Source organism: Myotis nattereri (genome assembly GCF_964212035.1).
Source record: "Myotis nattereri genome assembly, chromosome: 3".
NCBI lineage: Eukaryota > Metazoa > Chordata > Mammalia > Chiroptera > Vespertilionidae > Myotis > Myotis nattereri.
In genome coordinates, this window is record NC_138077.1 from 197,110,083 (window position 1) to 197,135,042 (window position 24,960).

Consider the following 24,960-nt stretch of genomic DNA (forward strand, 5'->3'; position numbering starts at 1 on the left):
GCTGTACTGAAGTATTTGTAACTTTCAGAACACACATGTTATTTTTATAATTTGTGCAATTCCTCAACATAGTAGTTGTGCTCTTTTTATTTATGTAGTTTCTCTGCTTGGAATTCCTTTCCCCTCCTTTTCCCCCTAGCCACTCCCTCTTCTTTCAAACTTCAACTAAAGTATCTCCATCTTTGGTAAACCTTCCCCTTTAACTTCCTCCTTTCGTAAAGGTTGGTACCTCTTCTGGTGCCACCATCATGTTTGGTACACATCTAATTGAAGCGAAGCATTCAGCTGTGTGTGTGGAGTTGAATACTGACTTTTTCCTTCACCAGTTAGTGCTAGGAAGCTATTTGCAGTAAAGAGATTCTTGGGCTTAAGTCCAGACTTACTGAATCAGAATCTCCAGTGATGAGATGCAGTTCATGTATTTTTTAAAAAGCACTCCCTGGTGATCCTCCTGTGCACCTTGGTTAAGATTCACCCCTTGAAGAATCTTTCAGCCTTGTGTCTTCAGCACCTGGCAAATAGTATGTACCTCATAAATGATGAATGCATACGTTATGTCATCAGGGCATATTGAAGAGACTTATTGAGTGTAGTGCTTTATTTTGAAGACTATTAACATGTCACTTAGAATTGATGTGTATAAGATAGAACAGAATGTAGGGTCTTGAATACTGAGAGGCTTTTAGGCCTGAAGGTAAGGAGGAGTCTGTCAGCATTTTTGAAGGGCTACATTAAAAAAATTTTTTTTTTTATCCTCACCCAAGGACATTTTTCCATTGATTTTTAGAGAGTGGAAGAGAGAGGGAAAGAGAGAGAAATATTGATGTGAGAGAAACACATTGATTGGTTGCTTCCTGCTCATGCCCTGTCCAGGGCCCGGACCCAGGAGGAGCCTGCAACTGAGGTACATACCCTTGACTGCAATCGTACGTGGGACCTTCTGGTCTGCAGGCTGATGCTCTATCCAAACTGGCTCTATCCAAACTGAACCAAACTGGCTAGTGCTAAATTTTGAAAGTAATTGCTATCAGCTCTTATTATGGGCTAGAGCAGCCATGGGCAAACTACGGCCCGCGGGCCGGATCCGGCCCTTTTGAAATGAATAAAACTAAAAAAAAAAAAGACCGTACCCTTTTATGTAATGATGTTTACTTTGAACTTATATTAGTTCACACAAACACTCCATCCATGCTTTTGTTCCGGCCCTCCGGTCCAGTTTAAGAACCCATTGTGGCCCTCGAGTCAAAAAGTTTGCCCACCCCTGGGCTAGAGGCCCAGTGCACAAAATTTGTGCACTGGTAGGGTCCCTAGTGGCTGCTGGCTGGCAGCCGGGTACTCCCTCCCTTCCCCTGGCTGGCCCTGCCCCTTTGTCGAACTCCCAGATAACTTCCGATTGATGAGACAATTTGCATACTACCCTTTTATTATATAGGATTTTATGTTCTTTTTGGTTTGCCTTTTTTTTTTTTTTTTTAAGTCATATTAGAGGTAGCCAAACAAGGGGCTGTAGGAACAAGATTTACTTTCCTGAATTTGGAAAACATTGAAACTTTGTTTCTGTTCCCAGTCACATCACATATTGGGAAACAGTGCCATATCCATTTCAACTTTTTAAGGTTCATTCCTGTTCTCAGAAGTGATTTTTAAAAAGTTGAATTTATTGGAGTGACATCTCTAATAATAAAAGCATAATATGCTAATTAGACCGGGCATCCTTCCTTCTGGACAAAGTCTCAGCAAGTGGGGGGCGCAGCAGAGGTCCCTGGCTGCGGCAGTGGTGGATGGGGCCTGGGGCCAAGGCTCTTGCACGAATTTCGTGCATCGGGCCTCTAGTTGGTTAATACAATTAGATAGGTTTTAGGTGTACAGTTCTGTAATACATCATCTGTATATTGTATTGTGTGTTTACCACGCCAAGTCCAATCTTCCGTAACCATTTATTCCCCATTACCCTTCTTCTACCTCCTACCCAGAAGTGATTTTTATCATCTAGGACAGTGGTCGGCAAACTGCCGCTCGGCAAACCGCGGCTTGTGAGCTACACGCGGCTCTTTGGCCCCTTTGAGTGTGGCTCTTTCACAAAACACCGGCTCTTTCACAAAATACTGACTTCTGCGCATGGGCCACGAAGTTTCAATCGCACTGTACGTGCATGCCTGCACGTGATATTTTGTGGAAGAGCCACACTCAAGGGGCCAAAGAACTGTGTGTGGCTCGTGAGCCGCGGTTTGCCGACCAGGGATCTAGGATAGTTCAAGAAGATAACGTCCTTATGAAGATAGAATGAAGGTTGTATTTTATTTGTATAATGTCAATCATTAACTGCTCTTCAGACTATTGGCTTATTTTTCTCATTAGAAGCTTTTTAAGAGATGCAATTTGGGTTTAAAGTTTCTATTGGGACATAATGTATAGACAGTGTATCTATTAAAATGCAAAATGTGTACTGTATTATAGTTGTGGATTTTGTTATAAAGTGAAATTTTAAAAACAACTTTATTGAGATATAATTCACATGCTATACAATTCACCCATTTAAAATGTATCTGGAATCTAACTGGGAACCAACTGAGCCACACTGACCAGGCGCTTAAATGGATTCTTGTATTCTGCTAGTAAGATTGTATTAATGCAGTGGTTATCAACCTTCCTAATGCCGCGACTCTTTAATACAGTTCCTCATGTTGTGGTGACCCCCAACCATAAAATTATTTTCGTTGCTACTTCATAACTGTAATTTTGCTACTGTTATGAATCGTAATGTAAATATCTGATATGCAGGATGTATTTTCATTGTTACAAATTGAACATAATTAAAGCATAGTGATCAATCACAAAAACAATGTAATTATGTATGTGTTTTCCGATGGTCTTAGGCGACCCCTGTGAAAGAGTCATTTGACCCCCAAAGGGGTCGTGACCCACAGGTTGAGAACCCCTGTATTAATGTATCTGCCATCCTGATGCCAATGATGGCAGATACATTAATTTCATTTCATTTTTTTGAAAACAGCCTGATACTTCTAGATTTAAGAACTGTTGGGTGTAGGAAAAAAACACACAAAAACAAAACAAAAATCACAAAAGAACTTTTGGGTGAACATTTTTTATTTTTTATTTTATTTTTGCCTTTTCTATATGTCATCTTTTGAGACTGGTATTTCAGAATGAAACTTTTTTATTGCTAATGAATATGCTTTGATGTCTTCTCCATGTGCAAATAACCATTATTTAAATATAAATATGATCTTCTGTATAGTTGTATAGGAGTCTCTTTCATGTTTTTGGAATTAGTTCCTTTACAAGCCAGAAATATGCCATTCAGGCCCAGCCAGCGTGTTTGAGCGTTCATCTATGAACCAGGAAGTCACGGTTTGATTCCCAGTCAGGAACATGCCTGGGTTGAGGGCTTGATCCCCAGGAGGGAGGGTGCAGGAGGTACCTGATCAGTGAATCTCTCTCATTGATATTTCTATCTCTCTCTCCCTCTCCCTTCCTCTCTGAAATAAATTTAAAAAAAACCAAACCATTGAGCTAGATGGCTATAGGTAGTAGTTTCTAGATAAGCAGAGATAAGATTTATCATTATCTTAAGTTTTAAACTTTTAAAAATATATATATTTTATTGATTTTTTACAGAGAGGAAGGGAGAGGGATAGAGAGTTAGAAACATCGATGAGAGAGAAACATCGATCAGCTGTCTTCTGTACACTCCCCACTGGGGATGTGCCTGCAATCAAGGTACATGCCCCTGACCGGAATCGAACCTGGGACCCTTGAGTCCGCAGGCCGATGCTCTATGCACTGAGCCAAACCGGTTAGGGCTGTATAAAGTTTTAATACATTATATTAGAGGTCGTGGTGGTACTGTTTTACCCACAGCATCTACAGGAATTGCTGCAAATTTACTTCTCAGTGGAAGCATCTTTCATTCCCAATATAAATTACTGATTCTATTAAATGAAACTTCAATTTCTAGACTCAATATAAAGAGTGAAATTGCTAAAACTATTAAAAAGGTCCAACTTCTCATTATTGATAAATGCACCATGGCATCCCGTCATGCTATAAATGCCACAGACAGATTACTAAGAGAAATTATGAGTCTGAATGTTGTATTTGGTGGGAAAGTTCTCCTTCTTGGAGGGGATTTTTGACAACGTCTCAGTATTGTACCGCATGCTATATGATCGGCCATAGTACAAACGAGTTTAAAGTACTGCAGTGTTTGGGGATGTTTCAGAAAGTTGTCTCTTACAACAAATATGAGATCAGAGGATTCTGTTTATAGTGGATGGTTAGGAAAACTTAGAGATGACAAACTTGATAGCAGTTTTCATTTAGGAATGGATATTATTGAAATCCCCTGTGAAATGATTTGTAATGGATCTATTATTGAAGCTTCCTTTGGAAATACTATATCTATAGATAATATTAAAAATATATCTAAACATGTAATTCTTTGTCCAAAAAATGAGCATGTTCAAAAATTAAATGAAGAAATTTTGGATATACTTGATGGAGATTTTCATACATATTTGAGTGATGATTCCATTGATTCCACAGATGATGCTGAAAAGGAAAATTTTCCCATCGAGTTTCTTAATAGTATTACTCCTTCGTAAATGCTGTGTCATAAATTAAAATTGAAAGTGGGTGCAATCATCATGCTATTGAGAAATCTCAATAGTAAATGGGATCTTCGTAATGGTATCAAAAGATTGCGACCTAACATTATCGAAGCTGAAGTATTAACAGGATCTGCAGAGGGAGAGGTTGTTCTGATTCCAAGAATTAATTTGTCCCCATCTGACACTGGCCTCCCATTTAAATTGATTCGATGACGGTTTCCCGTGATGCCAGCATTTGTGATGACTATTAATAAATCACAAGGACAAGCTCTTCACAGAATAGGCATATTCCTACCTGAACCCGTTTTTGCACATGGTCGGTTAGTTATATGTTGCTTTCTCTTGAGTTTGAAGAGCATGTGACGTTACAGTTAAAGTTCTAAATACTTCATCACAAGGGAAATTAGTCAAGCACTCTGAAAGTGTTTTCACTTTTAATGTGGTGTACAGGGAGATATTAGAATAAGTTTAATCACTTTATCAGCCATTTGCATCACTGTTGTTTTTATATCATGTTTTTGTTGTTTTCATATCATGTTTTTGTTGTCTTTATATCATGCCTCTATTATATCCTTTGGTTACTGTTTATTAATAAATTTATATATTATTTTCATATACATTTTACTAATTTCCCTTCATCTCTCACACCTCTATTATAGAGAAAGGGAAAATAGCAATATTAAAATATTTCCGCTAATTAATTCTGTTTTAATATGCACAAATTTCATGCACCAGGTACTAGCCCAGGAGTGGGCAAACTTTTTGACTCGAGGGCCACAATGGGTTCTTAAATTGGACCAGAGGGCCGGAACAAAAGCATGGGTGGAGTGTTTGTGTGAACTAATATAAGTTCAAAGTAAACATCATTACATAAAAGGGTACGGTAGTTTGCCCACGGCTGTACTAGCCCTATATAATAAAGAGGCAATATGCAAATTGACTGTCACTCCCTCACACAAAGATGGCTTCCCCCCATGTGGTCACAAGATGGCTGCTACAAGATGGCTGGCAGAGGAGGGCTGTTGTGGGCGACCAGGCCTGCAGGGGAGGGCAGTTAGGGGGGACCAGGCCAGCAGGGGAGGGAAGTTGGGGGCAACCGGGCTGGCAGGGGATGGCAGTTGGGGTATATCGGGCCAGCGTGGGAGTAGTTAGGCGTCAGTCAAGCTGGCAGGATAGTGGTTAGGGGGTGCTCAGGCTGGCAGGCAGAAGCGGTTAGGGGCAGGCAGGCAGGCAGGCGAGCGTTTGGGAGACAGCAGTCCCGGATTGTGCCTAAACCGGCAGTCCAACATCCCCCGAGGGGTCCCAGATTGGAGAGGGTGCAGGCTGAGTTGAGGGACACCCTGTCCCCCACCTCCTAGTGCACAAATTTTGTGCACCGGGCCTCTAATAAATTATGATTCATAACGTTTTTGTGTCATTAACTTCTTACATTAGGATTCCTTTGTGCCTAAGTTTAAGTTTAAATATTTTTCTTTGATAGCAATGTTGGCTGGCAAAAAGAGAGACAAAATCTAAATAGAGAGGTAGGAGAATCAGGAGACATAGTGGTATGTACTACTAAGTCAAGGAATGAAGGAATTTTAGATGGTGACTTTACTGAGATTCTTTTTCACAAAATGAGAACTGAAAGAACATGCTATGATTTTTTTTTTTTTTTTTTTTAAGTTTTGGAATGGATGAGAATGGAGAATGGAAGTTTCTCCAGATTATTTAGCTGGAAATTGAGAAGAGAGAAAAATGAAAGTACTTTTGAAATGCTAAGTTTTAGAAAATAAGTTAGGCCCAGCTGGTGTGGCGCTCAGTGGGTGAGCACCGACCCAGGAACCAGGGTTCGATTCCCGATCAGGGCATATGCCCAGGTTGTAGGCTCAGTCACCAGTAGGAGGTGTGCAGGAGGCAGCCAATTGATGTTTCTCTCTCATTGATGTTTCTATCTCTCTCTCCTCCTCCTTTCTTCTCTCTAAAAATCAATAAAGACATATTAAAAAAAAAGTAAGTTAGCTGTTCACATGATCTAGGTATGTACTTCTAATGTATTGATTATGGAAATACCTGAATAGAACCTCCTGCTGCCCTTGCGCCCCCGCCCTCCTTTTCCCCAAGAAATGAGCAAAGCATGCCCTGTACTGACTGAGGGTAGGGAAAGAAGGATGAACCTGTGGAGGAGGCATTTTAGTCTCTTAAAGAGAATGATCTGTGAGTGGGTCCAGTTGAATAAGTGCCTACTAAGTTGGACATTTTACCTCACTTAATCATTATAACAAACTTGTAAAATAGCCTATTATCTCAGTTTTATATATGAGGAAACAAGGAAGTGTGTAACATTCATTGGTGATTCTGGTAAGTGTATATGGAACATTGGGTATGGTAAGTAGGGTTTCTCAAGGGGTGATGGATAGGGTAGGCACTTTAGAATATGATTTTTAAAATAAAGATTTGTGATGTTTTTGCTTAATTTTTTAAATTTTTTTTGGCTTTAGGATCTTTTTATTATTTTTTAAAATATATTTGTATTAATTTCAGAGAGGAAGGGAGAGGGAGAGATGAAAATATCAATGATAAGAGAGAATCATTGATTGGCTGCCTCCTGCACACCCCCTACTTGGGGTTGAGCCCACAACCCAGGCATGTACCTTTGACTGGAATCGAACCTGGGACCCTTCAGTCTGGAGGCCGACACTCTATCCACTGAGCCAAACTGGCTAAGGCTGGTTTTTTATTTTCCATATGTGATGTATAGTTCTGAGTATATCTGTTTTGATTTTATAACTTTCTGAATGGTTAAGCACACACTTAATTTGCTAAATTATGGTTCTAGTTAGGATGGAATTCCTGTTAGAAGAAGGCAGATGTTGAGGCTTACAAAAGAAAGTTCTGGGATCTGGAAATGGAAGGGAAACTCAGAAGCATAGGTCATGTATCATTGGGTGGAATGAAGAGAGGAATATAGAGGTAGGTCAGGCACTGAAGTGGCCTCTTGCTTTGACTCTTTAATAAAGGGCGTGGGAGATGCCTTTATGGGGAGGGGTAGCAGTAGAGAAAGTCCTGGATGGACATGAGAAAGTTACATTACTGGCAAGTAGCCCAAAGAGAAAAATAGGAAATAATTTTGTGAAATCGAAGGAGATAGATAAGGTCAGTTAGTAGAGTCTTAGAAACATTTAGCAAAAGTGAAGGAATTTTAGTAATACTGGAAATTAACATTGGCCACTCAAATTGAATTCTAGAGGAAGAAGAGTTTGAGTACAAGAACTTGAAAAGATTATTCTGTCTTCCTGAGAGCATTTACTCTGATAATAGTAATTTACAGCCAGCCTTTCTCCTTTATGATAGAAAAGGCTTTTTGTTACCTGCTTATAATATTATTTACATTTCTCTGTCTTCATTCTTTGATTTAATTCCTGAGCATCTGATTTCTGATCATTAGTTATGTTTTCTAGGAAGAATTTTGGCTGCAGAGTCTGCCTGGTGTTGATGACCATCCCAAGGGTAGCTCCCGTTTTAAACAATAAGTTCCTTACTAATTTAAAACCAGTTTTGTGAGAATGATTTGGTCTTTCTGGTGTAGACAACTATGGAAGAATGGTTTAAAACGGAGGTTCTGGACTGGCAAAGAAAAGCTCACACAGTGAGGCTTTCTCAGCAGTCCTACCGGAGGTAGGAAGGCAGTACTCAGAGGTAGGAAGGCAGATGGGAACACCACGGAAGGGGGAGGATGGGAGGTGAAGAGAGAGCTAACGTGAGTGAGAGAGGAGACCTGAGAGGGTGAGCTAGTGAGCAAATAAGTAGTGAGAGAGCATGAGTGGGAAGATAGAATAGAAAGGAGTGGAAATTGCTGCAAGGGGAGGGTGGGCATATTTTGAAGTTAGGGGGAGGAGACAGTGGAAAGCAAAGACAAGAAAGACCATGAAAGCATACTTACCAAAACCAACAGCAGAAACAGAAGGCAGTTTTATCTAGGGATGGAAACTTCCATCAAGGCAGCTTGGTGATGTAGAAAGGACCTTGCTCTTTAAATTGGAAGACCTGGATTTATATCCTAGCAATGCCATTTAAGTCCTCTTCCCTACTTAACAATGGTTGGGTAAGTAATTTCTCTGATGCTCTGTTTTTTAATATCTTTTAAAAAATATATATATGTTTATTGATTTCAGAGAGGAAGGGAGAGGGAGAGAGAGATAGAAACATCAGTGATGAGAGAGAATCATTGATTGGCTGATTCCTGCATGCCCCATACTGGGGATCCAAGCCAGCAACCTGGGCATGTGCCCTGACCGGGATTGAACTGTGACCTCCTGGTTCATAGGTTGATGCTCAATCACTGAGCCATGTCACCTGGGCTATTTCTTAGTCTCTTAAATGGGAATAATCTGTGAGAATGTTGTGATGATTACATAAATATGCATATTGTATGTTATGTCTTTGCCTAGTCCTACATTTTCCTTGGGAAATAATAGAATTTTCAGTGTTCTTGGTTAAAACTATTTGTAGATTTTTGGATTTTTAAGAAATTTCTAGCTCTAATTAAATGTATGATCAGATTCCTCAGAAAGAGCTAGATACAGAGCTTTGTGCATTTGATTTACATGCTTTGTAAATGTTAACTTTGACCTTAAAACTCAAAATGATTTCATTTAACATGTAGAGTTTCCAGCTAACATCCTGTCCTCATCCTCCCCTATTTTTTTAAATTCTTTTTTTAAAAAAAAAATATTTTATTGTTTTTTTAGAGAGAGGAAGGGAGAGGGATAGAGAGTTAGAAACATCGATGAGAGAGAAACATTGATCAGCTGCCTCCTGCACACTCCCTACTGGGGATGTGCCCGCAACCAAGGTACATGCCCTTGACCGGAATCGAACCTGGGACCCTTGAGTCCGCAGGCTGACGCTCTATCCACTGAACCGAAGCTGTTGTGGCTCCCCTATTTTTTTTTTTTTTTTTTTTACTGCATATTGCTTAGAGCTTATTCAGTGTGCTTACTTAAATAAATACTTTACAGTGTGGTCATACTTTCTGTTTCAAGGCCTTTTCAAACTGTTTTACTAAAATAACAAGGCTTGTCTCTGTCTTTGTTCTCTTGGCTGAATTTTAGCTTCATTTTTAACATTAAAATTTTTTTTTTATTATTAAATTGATTTTTAGAGAGAGAGGAAGGGAGAAAGAGAGAAACATCAGTGTGAGAGTGAAACAATGATGAGATGCTTCCCATACGCCCCCTATCAGAATCAAGCCCACAACCCAGGCATGTGCCCTGACCAGGAATCGAACCTGCAACCTTTTAGTGCACGGGACAATGCCCAGGCATCTGAAGCACCCTGGCCAGGGCCATTTTGAATTTTATAAATTTATATTTTTAGCAAGCATCTCAAAGCTGTTACATCTTAGTGTCACAAGGTGCCATTTCTAGCATAGTATCAGTTCTGAGTTTTGAAAATAATGTGATTTAAAACAATGCAACTGTATTTTTATGTGGTGTCAGTTCAGTTAAATTAAGATTGTTGGGTGATATATAGGCAGCATGTTAATAAATCCTTTAATTGGGTTCCTGAGTTGTATTCTGGTTCCTGTTCTCTGTACTTTTCCCTTTCCCTGCCTGGCCCAAGCTTGATCTTCTTTGCATTTACTGACTGCAGAACCTCACTGGCTGGGCGAGGATATGTTTTTATTGAGAGAGAGAGAGAGGTAAAGAGACTGAGAGAAAGAAACATCAATTGGTTGCCTCTGGTACATGCCCCGACTGAGGATTGAGCTCTTAACCTAGGATGTGTCCTGATGGGGAATTGAACCCACAACCTTTTGGTGTATGGGATGACACTCCCAACAAACTGAGCCAGGGCTAATTTTGAATGTTTTGAATAATCTGTTTCATGCTTCATCCTTGATCCTACCGTTACCTTGTAGTAATGACAGGAATGAGTTAATGGAAGCCCAGAAAGGTTATGATGTAGGTAGTACATTTACTGATAGGTAAAGTTTGAAGGAATTCTTGTGATATGCTATTTTTTCCCCTCTAAATTTGAGATTCTAGGAGCCTCCCCGAGATCTTCCAGTATGGAGAAATGTTGGGGCACTCTGTTATAGTTGGCACCCCTTTCCCTTTGGTTTATCAAAGAAATACTGGGTTGGATCAAATGAGTTCCCTAATTTATATGCTCCTGTTTGGGGACAAGGGTACAAGTACTTGGTCTTTGATTTAGCAACCAGGTTTAGGTTACATAATCATCCTCATGTGTAATTGCTCTTCAGTATGTTGGTGTTTAATAATTAAATTAAAATGTATGAAAAAAGCTAACATAATTCTTGTGCTGTAATTTGCTTTTTCTTTGTTTGGATTATATGTTTTTCATGTTTTGAAAACAAAAGGGAATGGGAGGGGAGAAAGCAGGGGTCATTGCTGAACCCTGATGGCTAAAGGTAAGTGAGTGTTTAATCTCAATCTCTTGAAAATTGTTAACTGTCTTTATCAATATCTGAAAGTCAACAAAAGCTTTTCAGTTGTGTTTAATGTGTATGTAAAATTCAAGATGCTAACTTGAAACTTTTCCCTCCTCTATTCTGAACAATAGGTACGTTCTATGGATGAACTGAATCATGATTTTCAAGCACTTGCTCTGGAGGGAAGAGCGATGGGAGAGGTGAGTGAATTGGTGTGTCAGAAAAGTGGGCCTGTTTTTAAGGGAAGGTTGGAACTGTCTTTCTTCAGATGTATTAGATTCTAGTCTCCAGAAGTATGTGTTTGCTTTTCCTTGTTGCCATTCTCATGATAGGAATGGAATATTGCAGAATGTTGACAAAACGATCTCATAGGAATGTTAACCGTAGCCTAATGTCCTAAAAACAAGGTAAAACAACCAAAATATGAGCACAAATTATTTAGTATTAACTAGTGAGTTGTAAATTGAGGTGTTAAAATTTTACAAAATAATTTAATTTTATATGCATCCAACATCCTTACCTTTGCTTCATTTTTCATTTGCTAGAAGAAGGGAGATTTAGATTGGTAATTATTCAAAATATGTTGATAACCTATTTTTAGAGTAGTGCCATGTTTGAGGAAGTTGTGTAGAGCTCCATTGTGAAGAGGAAGGTGTTAGGTTTCTGGCAAAATAATTCCAGAAGTAGAGGCCTGAGCCAGTCATTCCTTATGTACATAGAATTCAGAAACAAGAATTTTTGTTTATTGGTAAAGTTTAAAATTTGCAAAAACAAAATTTACTATCATCTGTTATATTGGCAGGGAAGATTGCCATAATTCTAAAAGAAAGGGGAGTATAGATGAAGTACAGTTGATTTCTAGTGATTCTAGTTGTTTACAATAAGAATGTATTGGTGATAAGGTAGAACATACAGTTTGCTTTGCTAAAGATGTTACAGGTTCATAAATCGGGGGCTCTGGCTTGTGATTTTCTTGTTCTAGAGAGTTAGCTTAAGTTTTTTCCTTCTGTTTCATTTTTTGTGTATCAGATATTTAAAATTTCCCACATCTATTTTAATGTTTTAAATAAATGGATAATAGCTATATTCTGAATTCTTTTTTGATACCATTCATTAAATACATTTGTTCTTTGACTTAGCCAGTATTCTGTGTTCCAGGCACTGTGCTAGGTTCTGAGGATTCAAAATGAAGATAATTCCTTTCCTGACTTATAGCAAATATTTGTAGACTGCCCTTGTGGATAGATATTAAATAGTTAAACTCTTGGGTTTTTTGTGTGTTTTTTTTTTTTTCCAGTCCTGAGATTCTTGCTTCCTTTGTTAAAAGATTTTGTTTCCAATGTTTCTGAATCCTCTTATGATCAGAGTCCAGTGTCCTATCATTTTAGGTTCATGGGTTTTTGGTCTGTTCTTGTTCTTTTCCCCTAGAGCTTTACGAGAGTATTGGTAGGTGTCATTGTGTTTCCTGTGCCTGTCTAATATCATTGAAACAGTGCACATCAACAAATCATATTGGTTATAGGGTAATAGATTTTCTAAATTAACTACTGTAGCAAAGTTTGAGCAGAAAGTTAACAGATGTGTCTGATATTAAGTATAGATTGGAAAACCACATTTATCTTCTCCACTCATGTGATTCTAATCTGGTCCACTCCACCAAAAATCTAATCCCAGGTTTTAAAAATTTATTACACAAAATCAAAATAATGTCCTGTTGCTGTTTTGCAAGCAAGACTTTGTAATCTCTAAAGATGAGTTGTAATTGAAGAATAGTGAACAGAATTGAATAGAAAGTGAATTTTATTTAAATGACACTTAAAATAAATATTTTTTAAATCTTTCTTTTTTGCCCAAAAATGCTTCTTTTAAAAGATCTCCAAACCTCATTCTCCTTATTTTTCCTAGAAATGCTATTTTTGGATATATGTATATATATTTCCCCAGATCTGTACATAAACATGCATGCATTATCTCATCAGTAACTCTTATCAGGTTGATGCTATTATGCAGATAAGGAAAAAGGCCAATAAAAATGAATTAATTTGCCCAGGGTCATGCAGCTATTAAGTGGTGGAGCTGGGATTCTGACATGGCTTCCTCTCCAAAGCATGTGCCCTTAGAATAACAAAGCCAATACTTGTAAAATGATTGACGGTAAAATCTCATTTTAATAAGCTTTATAAAAATTGATTTTTGGGAGTATTCAAAAAATGCTTAATATACTTCCCTCTGAAAATACAAATACTTAACTGAAGTTATTTTTTGGAAGCATAACCAGTGTCTAGGCACAAAGGGGACAAACTAAGTATGGAGTAGTTTCTATACACAAGGAACTTCCTTTAACTAGTTGAGGAAGCAGTGAATACATATGACAACAGAAAATGCATGTTTTTTCTTGAGTTTAGAAAGTGATTGGGCTCTGGCTGGTGTGGCTCAGTTGGTTGGAGTGTTGGGTTCATTCCATTTCCAGCCAAGGCACATAGTACTTAGGTTGGGGGTTTGATGCTTGGAACCGATCTCTCTCTCTCTCCCCGCCCCCCTTTCCTCTCTCTAAAAGTCAATGAACATGTCCTCAGTGAGGATTAAAAAAAAAAGGGTGGGGGAAGTGATCAGTATTGGCAGGACTAATTTATGATTACATGAATGGAGGGAGAAATAAGACTTGGGAAACATCTAGTTAGGATTTGCATAGGTGCAAGTTGGGAGTGATTAAAGGGAGATTGGCATATAAGAGAAATGAAGATATTGTTTACAATAAAAATTTTAAAAAGCACAGCTTCTAGTTTAACTTTATTAAATTTTCTTCCCTTTAAGCAATAAAACATCTCTCTGGGAGGCGATGGGTATAAATACAGCCGTTACCCATATAAACTCTAAAATTTCAAGTACATTGCATGAAATATACCAAGCTAGGCATGGTATATTTTTGCTGCAGTTATTTTATGTGTATTTGTATTGGGGGGGGTGGGGAGAAAAAGAGAAGAAGGAAGGGGACACTTCATTAGAGTAAATACCTCTGTCCAAGAATGTAGGAATCCTTAGAATTCAAAGAGAATTGGCTGTATTAAAAATAATTGAAAGTAACATTCAGGCTACTTGGCTCTTGTTATTTATTTATTTATTTATTTATTTATTCATTCATTCATTCATTCATTCGATCAACATAGTTGGTTCTCTAGCCAGGATCTCCAGCCAAGTTCTGATCTTGTTATATTTTTTTCATCAAAGCCACTAGTAGACTCTTGGTGTCATTTTGCAAGATTTGGAGCCTATCTTAGAAATCTTGCTAAAGAAGTGGCTTAACACATTGCGTACCACATAGAAATCTCTAAGACATACACCAGGGACCTCATGTTTTTGGGCAAACTGCACGTTATTTAAATCATCATAATGCACTTAAGGTGTTGTTTTTCAATAATTATAACATCTTTATTTACAAAAACAATTAAACAGTTAAACTATTAAAGTTCCTAGTACTTTTTTAACATATGGTACTGCATAAAACATTTTCCTCTATGAAGAGGGACCAAACAAAATTTACATAAGTATCTAGATTCGCACCTTTTTCCATGGGCGTGAAAAACTAGAACACTCGTGAGGGGTCCTTAACAGATGGCGCACGAAACACGAGAAAACTCGTGAGTGGTACGAAATGTGTTAAAACATCTTCTTCAAACCTTGTTGGTTGTCTGAATTATAGCTCTTAGCTGAAGGACTCAGTACAAGTGCTTTAATTGCCCCTATTCTAATTCAGTGGTCGCCAACCTTTCAGACCTCACGGACCACCGCTGTTTTAGAAGGTAAACATAAAAAGGAAGATAGGGAAATATTTTAGGCTTAAGGCAACAAATTATTTTCAAATATTTCATCCACTGCTTGCTTAGCCCCTTTCATTCAACATAAAGTCAAAGTTCTGAAAAGTTTAAAGGCACGTATTTGAGCCGCTTCTTTATTTATATACTAGAGGCTCGGTGCACGAAATTTGTGCACGGTGTGTGTGTGTGTGTGTGTGTGTGTGTGTGTGTGTGTGTGTCCCTCAGTCCAGCCTGCACCCTCTCCAATCTGGGACCCCTTGAGGGATGTCTGACTGCCCGTTTAGGCCCGATCCCAGTGGGCAGTTGGACTTCCCTCTCACAATCCGGGACTGCTGGCTCCCAACTGCTCGCCTGCCTGATTGCCCCTAACCACTCCCTTGCCAGCCTGATGATGCCAAACTGCTCCCCTGCTGGCCTGATTGCCCCTAACTGCCTTCCCCTGCTGGCCCGGTCCCCCTCAACTGCTTTTCCCTGCTGGCCTGCTTCCCCTACAACTGCCTGCCTCTGTAGGCCTGGTTGCTCCCAGTTGCCCTCCCCTCCCGGCCCAGTCACCCCTAACTGCTCTCCCCTGCAGGCCTGGTCCCCTCCAACTGCCCTCCCCTGCAGGCCTGGTTGCTCCCAACTTCCTTCCCCTGCAGGCCTGGGTCCCCCCCAACTGCCCTCCCCTGCAGGCCTGATTGCCCCAACTGCCCTCTTCTTACAGGCCTGGTTCCTTCCAGCTGTCCTCCCTTGCTACCTGATCGCCCACAACTGCCCTCCCCTGTTGGCCATCTTGTGTCCACATGGGGGTGGCCATCTTGTGTGTTGGAGTGATGGTCAATTTGCATATTGCCGCTTTATTATATAGGATGAAAGGATTAGTTGGTAATTGAGTGTTTTAAGAGATTATCTTTGTAGTACTGAGGAAGGCTCACTAACCTTTGGGTTTTGGAGCTCTGCTTCTACATTGGTTTGGTTTATGATCTTGCATGACCTATTTGCTCCACCTGCAGGAGGGCAGCATTATTTGTAAAGAGGAGAACAGTTCTAATTAGAAAGTACTTTGAGAGCCTTTGACAGAAAAGGCACTTTATTCTGTGTAATTGGTTTTCTAACTTAAAAACTAAGGACTTTTTTTAAGATTACTTAATGTTTTATATGTGGTAAACTTGACAGCTTTCAAGAACGTTAAGATCAGGGGTCCTCAAACTACGGCCCGGGGGCCACATGCAGCCCAACGAAAACATTTATCCGGCCTGCCGGGTGTTTTTGCCACCGCTGCCTGTTGCTTAGCAGCCGACTAGGTTTTTTTTTAAACTATATAGTCTGGCCCTCCAACAGTCTGAGGGACAGTGAACTGGCCCCCTGTTTAAAAAGTTTGAGGACCCCTGGTTAAGATAGTAGTGATTATTTCTGGGGGAAACAGAATGTATTTAGACGTGTATTTAGATGTTTTAGAAAACTGAAGCATAGAAAAACTTACTTTAGGTGATATACAAATTTGACACCTGAGGAAGGAAATCTGGAAAGCACGCCTGTATATAGTGAATACTGAATACTGACACGTTCTGTTCCCTGAAAGTAGAATAAAGTGAGATATCTATAATAATAAAAACACAATATGCTAATTAGACTGGACATCCTTCTGGATGACCTTCCAGACGAAGCCGGGGCTGCGAGGGAAGCCTGGGTCCCGGCTGCCAGAGGGAAGCCGGTGCCGGCAGCTGGGGGAAGGAAGGCCTACCTACTCTTTCACGAATTTCGTGCATCGGGCCTCTAGTATTTAAAATATAGCTTTAGGTTCTAGTCAGGGGTGGGCAAACTTTTTGACTCGAGGGCCACAATGGGTTCTTAAACTGGACCGGAGGGCCGGAACAAAAGCATGGATGGAGTGTTTGTGTGAACTGATATAAATTCAAAGTAAACATCATTACATAAAAGGGTATGGTCTTTTTTTTTTTTTAGTTTTATTCATTTCAAACGGGCCGGATCCGGCCCGCGGGCCGTAGTTTGCCCACGGCTGTTCTAGTCAGACATTACATGGGAATTCTATCTATTAGTATGAGACAGCAGAATGACTTGTAGAGAGAGGAATGTGATAGTGATTTGGAGAGCTGGTAACCCAAAGAATGGCATAACTTGGTGAAATAGAGTTCTCACTGGACTACAACTTTGAAGCCACAGCTCCCAGTCTTGGCTCAGACATTCATCTTCTTTGGACTTTGTTTTTTTTTCCATCTGTAAGACAAAGTGGGAGTAGATGGTGTTCCAGGATCCTTTCAAATCTAAGATTCTTGGATTTTGCCCATAAGTCTGTTTTTAAAAATATACAAGACAGCACACACGTGAAATCTATATGTTCATGTTGACCAATGTCACCCCAATAAGTTTTATAAATAATAAAAAAATACAAAAAATACAAAATAGTTTATTTTTGGGCTTTCTATTCTGTTTCATTGACCTGCATGCCTATTTTTATGTTAGAGCCATGCTGTTTTGATTACTATGGCCTTGTAGTAGATATTGGATAGCATGATACTTCCAATTTTATTCTTTTTTTCTTATGGTTGCTGAGGTTATTTGGGGTCTTTTATGGTTTCATATATGTTTTTGAAATATTTTTCTAGTTCTGTGAGATATACTATTGTATTTTGATAGGAATTGTGTCGAATCTGTAGATTGCTTTTGGTATGGACATTTTAATGATGTTAACTCATTCTTCCTCTCCATGAACATAGTATATGCTTCCACTTATTTGTGTTTTCTTTAATTTCTTCAGTATCCGATAATTTTCCGAGTAAAGGTCTTTATGGTTAATTAATATTTGACAAAGGCGGCAAGAACATACAATGTGGTAGAGACAGTCAAGTCAATAAATGGTGTTGAGAATATTGGACAGATACATGCAAAAAAATTAAAACTAGACCACCTCCTTATCCTATACACAAGAATAAACTCAAAATATATTAAAGACTTAAATGTAGGTCATGAAACCATAAAGATCCTAGAAGAAAACATAGGCAATAAAACCTTTGACATTTCTCATAGCAATATATATATTTTTTGGTAAATTGCCTTCGACAAGGAAAACAAAAGACAAAATAAACAAATGAGACCACATAAAACAAAAGCTTTTACACAGCAAAGGAAACCAACAAAATGAAAAGACAACCCACTGAATGGGAGAACATATTTGCCAATGATGCATCTGAGAGGGGGTTAATATCTAAAATTTATAAAGAACTTGTATAGCCCTAGCTGTTTGGCTCAGTGAGTAGAGCGTTGGCCTGCAGACTGAAAGGTCCTGGGTTCGATTCCGGTCAGCGGCACATGCCCAGGTTGTGGGCTCGATCCCCAGTAGGGGGCGTGCAGGAGGCAGCTGATCAATGATTCTCTATCATCATTGATGTTTCTATCTCTCTCCCCCTTCCTCACTGAAATCAATAAAAATATATTAAAAAAACCCCAAAAAAACTTGTACAACTCAACACAGAGAAAACAGTCCAATTAAAAAATGGTAAATGACTTGAATAGACATGTCCGCAAAGAGGACATACAGATGGCCAGTAAACGGATGAAAATATGCCCAGTGTCACTAATCATCAGGGAAATGCAAATTAAAACCACAGTGAGATAATATATCATTTCTGTCAGAGTATCTATCATTAATAAATCAGTAAACACGTGTTGGTGAGGATGTGGAAAATAGGGAACCCTTGGGCACTTGGTGGGGATGTAGGTTGGTGTAGCTATAGTGGAAACCAGTATGGAGCTAACTCAGAAAATTAAAAATGGAGCTGACTTATGACTCAGCGATTCCACTTCTGGGGATATATCTGATGAAACCTGAAACACTAATTTGGAATACTATATATCACCCCTGGGTTCATTGCAGCATTATTTACAATAGCCAAGATTGGAAGCAGCCCAAGTGCCCATCAGTAGATAAGTGGATAAAAAAGCTGTGGCACATTTACACAACAGAATACTACTCTGCTGTAAAAATGAAGGAAATCTTATGTTTTGTGACAGCATTTATGCTAAATAAAATAAGCCAGTGAGAGAGAGACAAATACCATATGATTTCACTTATATGTGGAATCCAGTGAACAAAATAAATAAAATAGAAATAGACTTATAAATACATAAAACAGCCTGACAGCTCTCTCCCAGGGAGCTGGGTGAAAAAGATGAAGGGACCAAAAAACAAACAAATAAACAAAAAACCCAAATGACACAGGCAACAGTATGATGATTATCAAAAGGGGATAAATGGTGGCGGAAAGAGACTTGACTTTGGGTGGTGAGCCTACAATGTGCTGTAGAGTTGTACACTTGAAACCTGTGCACTTGAAACCAATGTCACCCCAATAAATTCAATGAAGAAAACAAATCAAAAACAGAAATAGTTCTCCTTTTTCTAAGATATTCCATAGGGCATCTAAAAGATGCCTTTTTAGAGTGACTTTGCCCTTGTGGTGTAGAGGTTTCGTAACTTTCATTGTATTCTCTAAGACGCATTCACCAGTCTGCAGCTGCCTAAGACATTGGCTGTCCATTAGGGCTTGTGGCTTGGTAATTCTGAAATCAAGACAAGGGAGAGCCTAATGTGGATACCAAGTCTTAAATTTTTTCCCCATATCTTTCCATCATGGCAAACAGAATGGTTCATAGAATTGGAGGCTTTTGGGTAGCCAAAAGTACTTCCCAGATCTACAGCTCTTCTTCACACTGGCAATTCCTTGCAGAGTATCATAAGAGTAACTAAGGTGACTCCAATATGGATTGAATTTTGGAAAGGAGAGATATTGTCCGCCAGCAAGATCATACAACCTTTCTTGCAGAAGGGAGGAAAAAGTAATAGTGCCTTGTCATGTATTAATATAAAAATATCTGACCAAGCAGTGTAACAAATCCGTTTCCCCCCAAAATGTAGCTTTTGAGTAAAGATAGTAATGCTAAAAGCTGCTTTACTTCCATACTTTGTATTAATACTGTGAGAATGCTCACCTGTCCGAATTCAAATAACAGACTTGGAGACAGAAGTATGGCAAAAATGAGACGTTTAATACATTCTTGAGAGCGAGTGTACAGGCATACCTGGGGCAGCAAACACAGCCTATTTATTCAATCCCTCCTCCAGTTCCTCATTGGCTGAGTACTATGGGGTCACCTGTTTCCTCATATGTCTCCCTTTGGGCCATTTTAAAAAAATTGGTCTGAGGCCTTTTCAAGTTGCCTCCACCTCCCTCCCCCTGTCTAGCTGAGGCGGGCACCTGGTTGGCTGGCTGGCGGGGGAGGGGTGAGGGGGGAGGGGGGGGCACCATGCTGCTGGCACATGTCCACAGTTCTTTGTTCCCATATCTTCTTCCCTCCTCCCTACATTCTGTTTATCTTGGAAAATTCAGCAACTGTTTCCATCAAAAGCCAACCATGCTGGAGATGGTTCACAGAGGCCCATTTCCTACAATACCATTTAGTTGTTTGGTCATTTTTGACATCGGCCTTTTAAAATGGAATATTTAGAGAAAACATAGTTAGCCAGGTCAAGTAAACTGGAGGAAGGAAATTTTACTTAATAACTTTTCTGTATTAGATTAATGACTGTGTGTTAGAGGTGAAGTGACCTCTTCACGAGTCTTATTTGGAAAAGTTATAGTTTAGGGATTGGACATTTTAAGGAATTAGATAAGAAGGTGTTTTCTAACCCTGAGAATGTGGGTACAAATGACATTTGAAACCTGTTTCCCAGTTCGGTCCTGTCACTTTGAGACCTGTGTGGAACCCCACTCATTCCAGTACCTGCTTTCTGTCCTGCACTGGGCAATCTAGGCAGACCAGGCAGACTTACAACCATGTATTTTGAGCTGTTCTTGGAATGTTTGTGGCAAAACATGCTCCTTTGAAGCAGAATATAACTGATCCACACACTGCATAATCTGCCTTCATTTAATTTCTCCCCTTTGGTCCTCCTTTGGCTAAATGTTTTCATTCACATAAAGTATACTTTATATGAGTGGAGGTAATCCAACTAAATAACTAAAATAAAACATTAACACTTAAGACACCTTGGTATTGATTTCATTACCTCTGTCAATCTCCCAACAGGTTTTTGTGAGATATCAGTACCATTTTTTTTTCACATGTGGAAAATTAGTCCTAAGGTCACGTGATTCTAGCTAAGGTCATAAGTGTCAAGATGTTGGATTGACTAAGTTTTATTTCATTAGGCTCAGAAATAATAGCTGCAATATATTGAGGATATATGATTTTCCAGGCACTGTGCTAATCACTTCATATACATTACTGTCTTTACCGTGGCCCTTCAATATTATGATGCCTTGTTATAGACCAGGCAAAAAGTGATTACAGAGGTTAACGTGATCATTAGGTAGCTGTTTGAACGCAGATCTTGATCCAAAACCCGAATTTCTGTTCATTTCTGCATGTCCAAAGTCTACCCATTATTCAAAATTCAGCCTTAATTATCAGCTCTTCTATAAAAGTTGTCTTATTAATTAAATTTTTTTATTATTTTAAATTTATTATTGAAAGTATTACAGATGTACCCTTTAAACATTTTTTTTTTTTTTTATTTCAGAGAGGAAGGGAAAGGTAGAGAGAGAGAAATATCAATGATGAGAGAAAATCACTGATAGACTGCCTCCTGCATGCCCCACACGGGACCGAGCCCACAACCTGGGCATGTGCCCTGACCGGGAATCGAACCGTGACCTCCTGGTTCATAGTTCAACGCTCAACCACTGAGCCATGCCGGCTGGGCCAGATATACCCTTTTTTAATAAAGGCTTTCTTGCTCTCACCAACCAGAAGCTATGGAAATGAATTCAAATAGCAAGTTATTTGTATCATTCTTATGGCTCTAGTTTATTTTATACATAATGATTTGTGTAAATGTTTTTTATTTGATTGCACTTAAGTTTGTTGAGGGCAGGGGCTTCAGCTAATAATGTACTTTGTAAATAATGGATGCCTAATATATTGTTTTGAGTGAAACTTAAGCAGTAAATACCTTTTTCTAAGCATGGATTCCTCTTTATTTTCTCTTTATTTCAGAAGTTGGTATTGGCCTCTCCTCAAGGTACCATAGTTCAATTATGAAAGTCTTTGTCTGTATGCTCTGTTCAGAATACTTTTTTACCCTTAGGGATAAGGAGTATTTGAAAGGAGAGGATGAGGAACAGATATAACTGAAAAACATTTATTCAACCTTCTCTGCAAATTTTTATATTTTTGAACTATTAGATAATTACTTTTGTTTAATACAGATCAATAGGACACTTTCTCTGGGCCATTTGCTGGGGTATGGAAATATCCTTATTACATATACCCTACCAGACATAGGGTATTTGAAAAACTGAAATTATTTTTGTTATATTTCTTGTTTAAGCATGTGTTAGACTGTGTTGTGTATAATTCTCATATATTGTTATTTTATTGATGAGGAACCAGAGCACCAAAGTTTAATTCATTGTCTCTTGGTTAATGCATTCTGTGGTTTTCATAATAAAGCACGTAGAAGTTTATTTTTTCTGTTGGTCTTCCCAATACATATATAGTAGCCATATCTATGAAATATTCATCTCCTGGAATGCATGAAAAGGGAGCTTGTCCATATATGGCATACTGAGATCCTTGCCAATTGAATAATAAAAAATACTCTGAGGTTGACTGGATATGAGTCGGGTAGATCATGAAGCAATCTAGATGTTTTCAGGGTTTTGTGAGCTTTACAGGTTTCTTAAGTAATCTGGAAGCTTAGCTTTTGTGCACTGGGCTCTCAGGAACTGTAACAAAAATCATTTATATAACTATTAAAGTCTAGATGTAGTATAACATGAATGTAGTTACGTTATAGATCAAACCATACGCTTATACATATATGAAAACAAATGGCCTTATTTATAGGTAAATAGCAGAGGTGACATAGTCTTCTGTTTACTTACGTGCTTTTCCTGTACCCTGCAGAAAAAGCTTGGGTCATTGGGCATTTCTTCATATTTTGAACATAGTTTGCTGTCTGTCAGGTTTTATGAAGAAGTTTCGTTTGGCTCTGTTCCAATAACTTGCACTAGGAAGGTATAAAGAAAATTTTATTTTCATTGGATTTTGCAGTGGAAAAGGAATACTGTGGAGTTTGCCCTAGGTTAATTTATCAGAAAAATAACGTGGAGATTGAGATGTTAACAGTAACTGAATTTTTTTGAAGAGCATGTTTTATGAAAGTACAGCCAGTGTCATGATAAATTTGTTAACATTGAATGTGTTCTTTGTGTGGTAAAAAACACTGGGAAACCCCTGTGCTCCTTTGAGTAGAATGCATTCTCACACTAATCATCAATTGAAGAACTGTTTGCAATTTTATCTAATTTGGGTTCTAAAATTGAAGAGCTACTAAATTTTTCTTATTTGATTGCTTTTTTTACTCCAGCAACCCACAGTGGACCTCCAGGACAACCTTAAAACTTTACCATTGGACTTGTAAATTTAAACTTGCAACACCATCTTCTGACATATTTGTATCTTGTTTTTCATCTAGTTTTGCACTCAATTGATTCTACAGAATCAGTTGCTGATTAAAAGAACTTCAATGATAGACTGGCTTATGTATACTTAGTGACTTCATTCTTGATTATCATAATGGGCTATGAGTCTTCACTTTTGAAATTACATAGCTTTATTTTTTAACTAGAGGCCAAGTGCACAAATTCGTGCTCCAGTGGGGTCCCTCGGCCTGGCCTACGGGATTGGGCCGAAACTGGCTCTCCAACATCCCCTGAGGGGTCCCAGATTGTGAGAGGGCACAGGCCAGGCCGAGGGACCCCACCACCTATGCATGATTGGGACTGGGGAGGGACTGTGGGAGGGCTCCAGGGCATGTCCAGACTATCTCACTCAGTCCCGATCTGCCGGACCTCAGCAAAAAGCGAACCTACCAGTCGGAGCATCTACCCCCTGGTGGTCAGTGCACCTCACAGCGACTGGTTGACCAGTCAACTGTCTGTCCCTTGGTGGTCAGTGCACGTCATAGCGAGTGGTTGAACAGCCTTAGCATATCATTAGCATCATGATATGCTTTGATTGGTTGAACGGACGACTGGACACTTAGCATATTAGGCTTTTAGTGTATAGGATAGGATGCTTGGAAAACTGAGAGAGGCATCTAAGCAGCGGTTCGTACATTCCTTGCCCCCATTTCTATAGATCTCTTCTTTAACCATTTTTACCTAGATTACCGTAGTGACCTCTTTGCTTAGCCTCCCAGCATCCAAGTGCTTTCCATTACCCCATTTTATGGAGAAATGTCAGATTAATCTTTTAAAATTAGTTTTTATGATGTTACTCCCTAGTGGATTAGAGCCCAACTTGTTGGTGTTCCATAAAGACTCACTGGCGACTGGACTAGTTCTGCTTTTTCACCTCCTTACTCCTTTCCTATGTCAATACCAGCCTTTTTTATTGGTGGACACCTGCCCCAATTGTTTTCATTTCTAGCTTTGCTCTTTATGGAAAGCCCTTTTCACTGTCCTCTCACTCTCAATCTCCCCTCCATCCCCCACCCTCTTTAAGGCATTCCTCGACCTGTCCTATCTCAGGTTATTGTTCCTTTCTTCATCTGTAGTGGATTGTAAAGTTTAACACTCAGTACCATACTATTAGTGTGTTTACTCTAAAGCGCTTTGTAACTGTATCAGTTTGACTCCTGGTAGGTTTTTATTTTTAATCATTTCTTTCAGGGCAAAGAAGTCTTTTACTACTTTCATTATTCCAGTAGTGGCTAATGCAGGCTATTCAAGTAATAGTGTTTACATCAGTAAGTACTTGAGATGCTGAAACTTTTAAATATTTTCAGTAGCCAGAAAAGTAGTATTGGTCTTCAGATGTAGGAGAGAAGATCAAATTAGATCATATTGTCCAAGCCTAAGTAATGTCATCCTTATTGGAAGGACATTAGATACAACTATAAACAGTGCTTATGAAAAGTAGTTAATAACTTGGCAAAATATTTTTTAAAAATTTGTTAATTTTTCCCTGGCCGGTTTGACTCAGTGTATAGAGCGTTGGTTTGTGGACTGAA

The 24,960-nt window shown here is 39.0% G+C and overlaps 1 protein-coding gene across 2 annotated transcripts in view; it reads left to right on the forward strand.

The window, feature by feature from the left end:
* Window positions 1-24,960, forward strand: part of PUM1 (pumilio RNA binding family member 1) — a 130,962-nt gene that overhangs the window by 17,344 nt on the left and 88,658 nt on the right. For both annotated transcript variants that reach the window (XM_081087502.1, XM_081087503.1), the window contains exon 3: window positions 11,199-11,267. In XM_081087502.1, coding sequence (XP_080943628.1) covers window positions 11,199-11,267 — 69 coding nt within the window. The remainder of the gene's footprint in view (window positions 1-11,198; window positions 11,268-24,960) is intronic.